The sequence below is a fragment of the Anguilla anguilla genome, chromosome 4, assembly GCF_013347855.1.
Source record: "Anguilla anguilla isolate fAngAng1 chromosome 4, fAngAng1.pri, whole genome shotgun sequence".
Classification (NCBI taxonomy): domain Eukaryota; kingdom Metazoa; phylum Chordata; class Actinopteri; order Anguilliformes; family Anguillidae; genus Anguilla; species Anguilla anguilla.
The window spans coordinates 16,174,917-16,187,127 of record NC_049204.1 but is presented as its reverse complement, the minus strand read 5'-3'; the positions used below and the strand labels follow the sequence as shown (position 1 = coordinate 16,187,127).

Sequence of the window (12,211 nt, the reverse complement as noted above, 5' to 3'; positions counted from 1 at the left end):
TTAAAACTTAAAATTTGGATGCATTAAAATAAAAGTATGTCACATCACCTTTGACATAAAAGCCAAAGCAATGTGGATGTTTTTTAACGTGACTCAAAAAACTACATGTAAAACATCCTCAATAGCAATTGACTAATTGAGGGAACTATAATAGCCTTTGAAGTATTTAATGACAATAATCATTTTCAATGCACGTTCAATGCTCAGAACCCTCAAAACTGAGTGATAATTGGTTACCCTTTTTGTTCTACATAACATTTAAATTACACTCGACACAACAGAGACTAAATCTTTTATGCTATACTGTATTGGATATCTATTTTTTTCCCCAGATGTCAAGTCGTATCGTTTCGCTACGTTAATATTCTATACACCATTAAATCACCCACCGTTTGTTTCATGAACAATGACATCGAGTTAGTTTCCCTGAGAGATAAAAAAATAAAATAAAATAAATAAACCATTTGCATTTACGATTATTTGTCATATACTATTTTAAATACCAATACTCTAAACAATACTCTTATTTTCGAGTTTTGCACTTTATGAATGACAGGCTATGTCTACTTATAACTGAGGTTTGGCTGTACATTCTACGAGACCAGTGCTGCCCCTCTGTTATAAAGCTACTGAGGTCTCAGCGCCCTCTAAAGACAACAAAGTATATATTTTTCACAAAATTATGAAAAATAGTCATACTCAGGCACAGAGAGAACTGGGCGCACGTATTCAGCCCCCATCAATAAGCGCGTCATTTTCCACAGTATGGCTAATGTAATACAATAACAAAACCGGATTCTAAGAAACTGAGAGAAGAAGCAGCATCAAATGTGGATTATGATTTTCAGAGCTGCGGATGTTTTTGAAAGCTTAGGGTGAGGACATGGTTGGTGTACTGGTCAGTTCCTTGAATACTTAGCCAGATGAACTTCCTTAAAGCTTTTTAAAAACTCTCGCTTGACAGAATTCGATTGAAGTTGGGGGAAGTGGAATTAATTCCCGGACTGAAAAAGAGCCCTTCTCAGGAGGAATTTGAAGCATGTGTACTGAAGCAGGTATCAGTAATGTTCGGTCAAATACGCACTATTCGCTTTAGTGTGCGCGCGCAACTGCTTGCAGCTTGGGTGAAATGATAAGGATAAAAACGCATTTGGGTAGCTGCGATTGGATCGGACACTGACTGGGGCTGACTGATGTATATCCATAAGGAAATGTTTTTGGAAGAGGAGGTCAATACAAGTTTGTTACCGCTCGCTAGGAGATATGCCAGGCGCCTTTCCTTTGCTCTCCGCAGCACCGGAAAAGACAAAACGTGGCTACGAAAACTTCGGCTGCTGCAGATGGACTTTGGATTTCAGTGTCCTCAGACACATACGGAAAATGTCGATATCTGCGTGTTTTGATGCCGCCGCTATGAAATATGCATTAATTCACACCTACTTTGTGGAGTAGACTTACATACGTGTTGGAGCAGTTTGGACTGGACATACGCGTTCTGTACTCAAACCTTTTTATACCAAGGGACGCAACAATTGCACATCTTTCACATTCAAACGTAAGTTAAAATCAGCGGAAATGTATTAGTTTTACATAGGTGCCTAGTGCTCTTGTAGAGTACTCTGTGTATTGAGTGACATTGTAAGTGACAAGTGTTAACGCAGATTGACTTGGAAATAATTTGACTAAAACTGTTTATTTCACTCGCATAGATGTCAAGGGCTTTTATAGAGCCCTCTATACTGAGTGACATTGTAATATAAAATATTATATTCTAGTAATTAGCCCAGTTATTGGCCAGATTAGTTTCAACCTAAATATGTCAGTTAGGATGGACTTAATTAAGAGGAAAATAATTATAACACAAAAGAATCCTAAAATGAACAGTTGATTTTCATTAAAAACAGACATCTACAAGATTAAACAGTTAAACCAATCCATATGAATTTTGAATTACTATAGAAAACACTGTTAAGGTACGGTAATCCACTTGGCAATGAATGCAACATGATAATATTAAACGAGAGCTTGCAACTCATCTTATGAAGTGTAGGGAATGAGAGAACATGAAAGGAAAAAAGTAAAATAAAAAAAATAAAAAACTTGGACAATGGCAATGAAATGCATGGGGCACTCGGTGGTTTTACTGTCATTCTTGGCAGTAGGAACTGTTTTTGCTGGTGTTTTTAATACTTCAGAAAAATATGCTTTTAATGATAAGTTGGAGCAGCTCAAACTCACTGATTCACGGCATTGGAAGCATCTGTCAGCCAGCATGCATCCCATTTTGTACTTCAGCCAAGTTGACATACAGCTACTGAGGCAAAGATCCACTACGACCCACAGCCACATTTTCAAAGTAATCCGCACTGCTGTTACAGCCATGCTGTCCAATGCTCCCCTGTATCTCCCTCCAGTAAAACACGAGGAGTTTACCAGCAAGTGGAATGAGATCTATGGAAATAACCTGCCCTCGCTCGCTCTCTATTGTCTAATATGTCCAGAGGACACACCTGCCTTACAGTTTCTAGTGAAATTCATGGACAGGATGGCAGACTACCCAGACTGGATGGTAACAAGTGCCCCGAATGATGAAGTCCCTATGGCACATTCCCTTACTGGATTTGCTACAGCCTACGACTTCATTTATTCTTCTTTGGATGACCAACGACGAGAGAAGTACCTGAAAAAAGTACGGTCTGTAACAGCGGAGCTGTACGAGTTGTCCAAGCACAGAAGCTGGGGGAAGCAGTTTCTGCAAAACCATCAAACCACAAACATTTTAGCCATCCTGATTGGCGCCATTGTGGTTGGAATGCACAATGATCCGGAAAGCATGATGTGGAAACAGGTGTCTGTGAACTACATGGAGAAGACCATGTTCCTCCTGAATCACATTGTGGATGGGTCTCTGGATGAGGGCGTAGCCTATGGAAGTTACACGTCTAAGTCCATCACACAGTATGTGTTCCTAGCACAGCGCCACTTCAAAATTGACAACACACAGAACAACTGGCTTAGGGCACACTTCTGGTTCTACTATGCCACCATGCTGCCTGGCTTTCAGAGGACAGTTGGCATCGCAGACTCCAATTACAACTGGTTCTATGGGCCAGAGAGCCAGCTGGTGTTCTTGGATGCCTTTGTTCTGCAGAATGGCACTGGGAACTGGCTCGCCCAGCAGATCAGAAAGCATCGACCTAAAGATGGCCCCATGGGCCAGTCCTCTGCCCAGCGCTGGTCTACTCTGCACACAGAGTACATCTGGTATGATGCCCACCTCACCCCACAACCACCACCTGGATTTGGCAAAGCAAGAATGCACATATTCTCCAACTGGGGCGTAGTAACATATGGGGCCGGCCTGCCTAATAACCAAGGTAACACATTTGTCTCTTTCAAATCTGGGAAGTTAGGTGGGCGTGCAGTGTTCGATATTGTTCATGACAAGCCTTACTCCTGGGTTGATGGATGGAACAATTTCAATCCAGGACATGAGCACCCAGACCAGAACTCCTTCACTTTTGCTCCGAATGGACAGGTGTTTGTATCTGAGGCATTGTATGGGCCCAAATACAGCTACCTAAATAATGTGCTGGTGTTCAGCCCCTCTCCCACTAGCCAGTGCAACAAACCATGGGAGGGACAACTGGGAGAGTGTGCCAAGTGGCTGCGTTGGACAGATGAGGAGGTTGGAGATGCAGCTGGTGAGGTCATTGCTGCCTCCTCCCACAAAGACTTGATGTTTGTGAGTGGAGAGTCAGTGGCAGCATACTCTTCTGCTATGAAGCTAAAGAGTGTGTACCGTGCCCTAGTGCTACTCAACAGCCAAACCTTACTAGTAGTGGATCATGTGGAGAAGCAGGAGGATTCACCAGTGAATAGTCTTAGTGCATTCTTCCACAATCTTGATATTGATTTCAAATATGTTCCTTTCAAGTTACTGGACAAGTATAATGGAGCTATGATGGATGTGTGGGATGCCCATTACAAGATGTTTTGGTTTGACAATCAAGGTGCCAGCCCAGTTGCTAGGATACAGGAGGCAGAGCAAGTTGCAGAGTTCAAGAAAAGGTGGACACAGTTTATCAATGTCACTTTTCCTATGAGGAATACAGTCAGTAGGATGGTCTATGTGATGCATGGGCCTTATGTAAAGGTTTCTAATTGCAGATTTGTGGACAACAGCAAACATGGACTGAAGCTATCAGTGTTCATTGACAACACTGAAAAAATAGTTTCCATTGCTACAAATTACAAAGATGTAGGTGCTCGATTAAGCTACCTGGGATTTGGAGGATATGCAAAGGTAGAGGACAGACATCAAGTTACTCGCTTTGGTCTGGGAACTCAAATTATTCCTGAACAAAATGTGGCAGAAAACACATTATTTGATTTTGGATTTACAGTTAATGTGATAGCTGGGGTGATCCTTTGCGTTGCCATTGGATTTTTGACATTGCAGCGACGATTCTACATTTGCTTCAACAAACTCATGCGCTATGCTCTCCTCTCTGTCCTTCTACTCTGGATAATTGAACTGTTGTTTGTATCCAATAGCTGCAATCAGCTGATCTGTGGTGTGAAATGGAAAGGTGTCACCATGGACTTGGAGGGCTCCACACAGTTGAAACATTATGATCAGCATGCCTTCCCCCTACCAACAGTTGTCATCACAACTCTTCCTGGCTCTGGATCAGAAATACTGAAACATCTCTTTTACAATAGCTCAGACTTTCTTTACATTCGAGTGCCCACTGAACACTTGGACATCCCGGAGACCGAGTTTGAGTTTGACTCCCTGGTGGATGCATGTGTGTGGACAAAGTCAGATGCTCAGCGCGGACGCTTCAAAGTAATCCAAGGCTGGTTCCATTCCCTGGTCTACAACACCAGGATGCACCTGCAGAACATCCAGCTACAGGAATCCAGCAGGATTAAGCTGACCCAGAGAGCTGGTGTCTCCAAAGACAAGAGGAAGAGAACGAGGAGGAAGGAACCCCTAGGTGAGCAGAAGGGCAGAGGAAAAGGAAGCCTAGACAGAGATGTGGAGTACATTAGAGAACTACGCCAACACGTAAGGCAGTACCAAAATGCCCGTGTAGTCTTGAACTTGAGGAGTGGCAGCTGGGCCTTGAAGGTCCCTTTTATTCAGCAGGTGATTGGCCCCACCCTGCGGGCAATATTCATAGTTCGGGATCCACGTGCATGGATCTATGTAATGCTGTACAACAGTAAACCCAGTCTCTATTCTCTGAAGAACATACCACAGCACCTTGCTCTCCTTTTCAAAGAGGACAGTATCAGAGAGCAGTGCTCAGGTTTCACGCCTGAGTTCCGGGTCCTGCGGAGGCTCTTGTCTCGCTCAGAGACGAACCCCGTCCTGTTACTGGCCCACTTGTGGTTGTCGCACACAGCCGCAGCACTCAGGGTCAATGCCGACCTCCCCCCGGACTCTTACTTGAATGTGAGATTTGAGGACATTGTGCACTTCCCCCAGGAGACTGCAGAAAGGATACACACTTTCCTTGGAGTTCCACTCACACCAGCCGCACTCAATCAACTCATGTTTACAACCTCAACAAACTTGTATAACCTGATGTATGAGGGTGATATCTCGCCTGATAACATCAACATATGGAGGCAGAACATGCCTCGAAAGGACATCAGGCTAATTGAGGACACATGTTGGTTTGTGATGAAGAGGCTGGGATATTCAAGGTTTACAAACTGATTGCTGCTGGTCAGCTGCTGTAATGTTATATTTTTTGTTTGTTTTTGTTTTGTTTTGTTTGTTTTTGTCTTTTGCACTAATGGGAAAATCATTAAAAAAGATGGGAGGGAGTTTAACCGTAATCTACAAACTAGCGTGGAGTGAAATGGACATTCATTTTAAACTTGACAATGTTGCTTTATTCTGTTCTGTCTGTAATGTGTATCTTGTCCTGATTAAACTGGTACTTTATGTTGGTTAGAAGGGAATATTTTATATTAAAATATGTTGAATGATTTGGGATTTAAATGATACTTGAGTGACATTTTCGTTCTGTTTCATAGAAGAAAATTTCTAGACACTTCTAGAGTTATTTGAGTCGTGCAAATATTCATTGTTATTTTTGTAATGCTATGTCCAGTGTAGAAATGTGCTCCTGATACTTTACTGGTGTTATATTACAAATATGGATATTTAAATGTGGACATTATTTTCTTATAAAAGTTGTACTACTATCTGTAATCTATACACATCTGTATCTTTTTATACACATATATTTTGCAAAACAGTTTATGGCAGATCATAGCTCAATATGCACAAAAGATGTCAAACATGTCAAAAGAAACGGTTTTGAACTGCTGAGTAGTCTGCAAGTAATTGAACATATATTTTGGTCTTGTTGAAATAATGCTGTTTCATTCATGCTTGTAAGGGGAAGATCCTAGTGGTTTTGCACTTTGGTGAAGAGGATCACATCATTATTCTTACTGTAGTGTGTTTACTGTCCACATCTAAGCCACAGCAGAGGCATTGGTGTGCTTATTGACTCAATGGTTTCGGCTAAATCTGTTAAAGGATGTTGGTTGTTGACAGAAATGGCTAAAAGTAGACAGGTTTTGGCTTTATGACGTGTTTTGCGAAAGCACATAGCCTGGGATTTTTGAAGATTAAAATATAATAATTATTTGTGCCTGTTTGTGTGCCTTTACTACAAAAGGTCTAACAGAAGGGTTAATTTTTCTCTCCTTCTGCTGCAATTTTAGCATCTACATGGTTTAAATATATCATCCTGTGAAACCTCTTATTATCCGAGTTCACTTTCTCTTTTCTTACCAAATTAGACAGATTATGTAAGTGATGTGATTCTTACTAGCCAACGTTGTGCAGCAGATTCATGTTATGTGGCCTCGATTTACAATATTGTGCTTAACATATAACAACAGTGTTCGAGCCTAAGACAAGGACAATCATGGTGTTCTTTAAGGTGCTCAGTATATTTACACCCAACAAATATTTGTCATGACAAGTTAGAAGAGGTATTGGGTTCGAATCCTGGGTTTCTTGCGGGTACTCCTCCGACAGTTCAAAGAAATGCAGGTATGGTTAATTGGCAACCAGTCCGGGGTGTATTTTTGCGTCTTGCCCAATGCACACTGGGATAGGCTCCAATACCCCCCTCAACGCTGACCTGGAAAAAGAGGCTATAGATAATGGATGGATGGAATGTGAAATTGACAGAATCTCTTGCAACAGCAAATTTTGACTTTGATATGCAAACTTGTGTCAGTGTTCCTGTCATGATTATTTTGATATTGATATTTTATATCAGTGCACTGTAGGGCTGTGAACATTGGCCAGAAATGACATTCAAATATTCCTTCTAAAAAAACTTTAATTCAAATATATTTGAATTTATATTACAACATTAAATGTTAAATTAAAAACCAGAATTCTATCCACCTTTGGGCTGTGTTTGGGCATGTTATGTCCACAAGACAGCAAACTAATACAAGAGACATGACTAGCTTAGACACATTTTATTTGAACATAAAAATAAATGCAGTCTAGTTGGAAAAAAACGTTAACGTGAACATTACAGATGGCTTTTAAGATCTACCTGTACATGTAGTACACTTTTATAATCAGGGATTGATAAGTAGTATGCAAGTGTGCATCTCCAGCAAAAAGATTAAAATGTGCAACAATTTTATATCATAACGGAAAGCATACCTAGATAGGTCTACTTACCTAAAATAGATCAAATAAAAATTTTGCACATTTTAATTGTTTTGCCATGCATGCATACGTGTGTAACACTTCCCCTGTTTATACTGATTTTGTTTTAATAAGTTACACATTTTTGAGAAATGTACGTTAAAAAGAATTATGATCTTGATGGATAATTTACAGAGTTTTACAGATTTATATACAAAGTACTATTAAAAACTGTAAAGTACTTTCTTGGATCTTTTGGAGAGGAACCGAAGATCTGCATAATTTTATCGTTATTCTGCCAAAATGCTTAAACTCCCAAAATGCTAGATTTGAAAAAAATCCTAACTAACTTTACTGGTTAAGCATGTTATGCCATTTTCTGGCACACAGGTTATTTGGCCAATTGTGAAGAGGCTCATGCATGCCTGATGAAACTCGTCTGACTGCAAGGATGAACCCCACCCATCTGGCACTCCAGGCAGGCTCAATCAAGCTTCAAAGATTTGAAACGATCTCAACAGTATCTGAGACAGGTCTGCTGCAAAAGAAATCTTAATCTATAGATTCATAAAGAAATACTGTACTATCGTGTACTAACCCCAGTTCGTCATGCACAATCACCCGCTCATTCAGATTGCCGAGGTTGTCTTGCAATCACGAGAAAACAAGTTTTGTTATGTCTAGATCACATTGAAAATCAGGTGTGATCACGAGAAAACAAGTTGAGACCAAAAAAGTTTGGCAGCCTGTCCAGGGTGTATTCCTGCCTCTTGCCCAGTGCGTGCTGGGATAGGCTCCATCACCGCCATGACCCTGCCCAGGGTAAGCGAGTATAGATAATGGATGGATGAATAGTATTTTTAAAATGCTGCGTTATTTGAAGAACTTGTCACTGAATTACCAACTCAACTATCTTGCAAGGTAATGTATATTTAGTAAGCGCCTGCCCTTCTACAGCTGAACAGATGTGTGCATCACGCAAAAAATTTTGGTAAATAGTGCTGATGAACAGAGTGTCAGTCAGCTCAAAGGAAACAGTGACAATTACTGATAATAGATGAACAATAATTAAATTTATTCAGTAAAAAGTATGAGAAATATGTACCATACGTATCATGAATGTAAAAGTAAATAAATACAATACATGTGTAGCAGCCAATAATGTAATAACTGCCAATAACGTAATAACTGCCAATAACGTAATAATTTTTCCGTTCTTAATGTAATAAAAGCCGATAATGTAATAACTGACCAATAATGTAATACATTTTCTGAACCAATAACGTAATAACTTTTTGCATATAATGTAATGTAATTAGGACTAAGATTCAGGGGTCAGGATTGGCCTGGTTTTTGAGCAGCTATTTGAAAGAAGCAACAGTAAGGGTAGGCCTAAGTGTTATGGAAGTCTGACACTTGATAATAAATAAAACTTATACATAGTGATACAAGTATATTATTACATTATCGGCTCCTATTATTACATTTTTAATGATTTTTATTAACCCAGCTAATAATGTAATAACCAGTCAATAATCTAATAACTTATTACATTATGTGCAAAAAGTTATTACGTTATTGGTTCAGAAATTTTATTACATTATTGGTCAGTTTTTACATTATCGGTTTTTATTACATTAAGAACAGAAAAATTATTACGTTATTGGCAGTTATTACGTTATTGTCAATTATTACATTATTGGCTGCTACAACATGTAATAAACAATTGTAATGAACGTCAAAAAAATGTAAGGACAGAATTTCAGTTACTATTCATATTTACCTGACTCAGTGCTGCACGATTGCAGTCCTGGAGGTCCGCAGTGTCTGCAGTTTTTTGCAGCCAGGTTATGCCTTGGAAACAAAGCGTGTGGACTCTTTAGCCAATAAATGACTTAAATTGAGCGCAACACATGAAATACGAGCACACACTGCAGCTCTCCGGAGCTGGATTTTTACACTTCTGTTTTAAATGAATGGTTAATGTAATTAATATGCCCAAAGGGAAGTAGGTTTTGAATTTATGCTGAGCGGCCCATGTGGTGCCCTGCTCCTGGCCATCTGCCACCTCCACTGTCAGTCCCATTTCTTGGGTAAACCTGTCCCTTGGCCCCCATCATGGCAGCATGCAGGTTCTTCACTAATTAACCTATAACTATTGCGCAGATCAGTCAAGTGAGAGCTCACTAATTCCCCTTTACAAAGGTATCTTATTCAAGAGGTAGTGCCACAACGCACAAATCCAACCTGCTAATTTAATTCATGAAGGTGTTTCAGTGTTCGTAAAATATGTTCATTGGAGTCTCTGTTATAGTCTATAGCTAATCTGAGCCACGGATTTCTGAAACCTGTTTTCATTGCTGGGTTTCACATGGAGCTTTGACTGCTGAATAAGAAGGAAATGAAAGTCCGCTGTATTTGAATTGACAGCCTTCTAGTCACCCGAGGATTTGGGGAGGAAAAGCATGCAGAAGAGTTGTTTCAACTTGCTCCTGAATCTTGAAAAGTTGTTGCAGTAACTTTTATTTCTTATTTCTGTGCTCCTGAGTGAACTCAGCTCAACCCATACAATGGCAGTGCCTTGGTGACTTTTTTCGTATGTAAACTAAATAATATGGGTAAAATTAATTCTTGTGCTCATTTGAAGTAGACCTACTTTTAGATGTTTTTGACATCTTTGTGAGCTATCTAAGATTCTGATGCAGGTAAATTTTTTCTTTGAAAAATAAAGGTGAAATTAGTGCGAAATGAATGCATGTCAAATGTACCTCCTCAGCTGAGTGATATTATGCTGCTGTCATTCAAATGTAAGTAGAACTCCTTTGCCTAATGACATTCAACAATTTGAGATGACTGCTGCTCATCACAATGTTGGCAGATTGCCCTTTTCTAAAAGTATAAGTCACAGAACCAAAACTATATATATATTTGGCTGTAAATGTATTTTTTTTTTAATGAAGTTGGGTGATTGAGGTTCGATTTGGCCACTTCTTCTGTTGTTGTTGGCTGGCTTATGCATACAGATAAATTATACAAATTATACAATACAAAAGTATTGGGACAGTGACAATTTTTGTTATTTGGTTCTGTACTCTCACATTTGCATCCATATTAGGTGATTTGTGTAGGAATTACAGTTCTTTTTCTACATTATGATTTACCATTACCATAAATACCAATATATTGTGATTTGTATGAAATACCGTACATTGTGAATGGCCGTTTCATACATTGTGAATTATCATCAACACATGATTTTGACTGATACACATATATCCACAAAACATTACCTAAATGTATACCTTTTCTAGATTTAAGCTAAATATAGAAGCTCTATTATGAAATTTTTCAAAACACACTGATTCTTAATTGTTCAATGTTGAGACCTTTTTGAACAAATCTTAACAATCAAGAAGTTTTTCAAAAGCTTTCGAAGAAATCTATATTTACACATTGCATTAGCATACATCCTGTTTGACAGGTTTTATACAGATCAGGCTAAACCACATACAATGCACCCAAGGCGTATCGGAGAAGTCAAAACCACGTCAGTAGGTGGTGAGAAATGCATTTAGCAACACTGATGAACAAGTGTAAATAAAATGTGTCTCTAATGTACGCACATCTATCACGAAACTTCATGCTTGGAATTTCTGAAAGTTTTGGAGCATTTACCTGGCTAAATTAATTGTGAATGGAAACTAGCATTGTCACAGCATGCCTGTTGTCTAGGCAATTGACATCCCCAACTATCTGCATTTTGCGAGAGAAAATGAAATCCGATTTGAATTCTGACATGAGACACGTTGATTCCAGGTGCAAGTTCAATTATATAAATCCATTAATGGCCACAATCAGCATGAAGCCCATGGAGTTTCACTCATCTATTCATATGCAAAAACAGAGACATGCGTAAGCAGTTATACACAGACAGAAAGACTGACAGTCACTATAGCGGGAGGGTAGAGGGGCAGTGAAAATGGTATCTGTGCTGTGCTGTGCGAAGGACTAAAGCGTGATGTGCCGACATTGCAGCAGGCTTCCGTGTTGACTTCCCCTAATTTGCATTTGTGCACAGTTTCTCCCATTATTCAAAACAATGAGCAGGAGTCTCATGCAAATGATTTAACTCCCAGGAAGTGATTTTCAATAAATGGGGGAGGGGTGGGGGTTGTTGGGGTGAAGATACTCTCAGTGAAAATATCTAAGGGACAATTGGGTTTTTGAAGTTTGCACAGGATTGGTCATTTGGATTGGTCAGGATTTAAGATATCAATATCACTGCACCGACTTGTTAGCAGGGGTTTCTGAATGATAATTTGTTCATGTAAAATTTTTATTACCAACTGTATAATTCTGTTTTATATTATCCATTTGATTTGACTCAAATTGTATATGCAGTAAAATACTTTATTTTCATACTACTGTGCGGCCATCTCAATTTCCTAAAGGGGTACAACCTGTTGTTTTTGAGACTGATCTAACACATCTAATTTCCCGAACAAT

The 12,211-nt window shown here is 39.3% G+C and overlaps 1 protein-coding gene across 1 annotated transcript; it reads left to right on the top strand.

Moving 5' to 3' along the window:
* The first annotated feature begins 698 nt into the window (after positions 1-698).
* Positions 699-6,674, top strand: LOC118224940 (dermatan-sulfate epimerase-like protein). Its single transcript, XM_035412811.1, has one exon. The coding sequence runs from the start codon at positions 2,108-2,110 to the stop codon at positions 5,729-5,731; it is 3,624 nt and encodes a 1,207-aa protein (XP_035268702.1). The 5' UTR covers positions 699-2,107; the 3' UTR covers positions 5,732-6,674.
* The last annotated feature ends 5,537 nt before the right edge of the window (positions 6,675-12,211 follow it).

Excerpts from the sequence above, each read along its gene's own strand:
- LOC118224940 (XM_035412811.1), top strand. The coding sequence starts at position 2,108 with ATGGCAATGAAATGCATGGGGCACTCGGTGGTTTTACTGTCATTCTTG.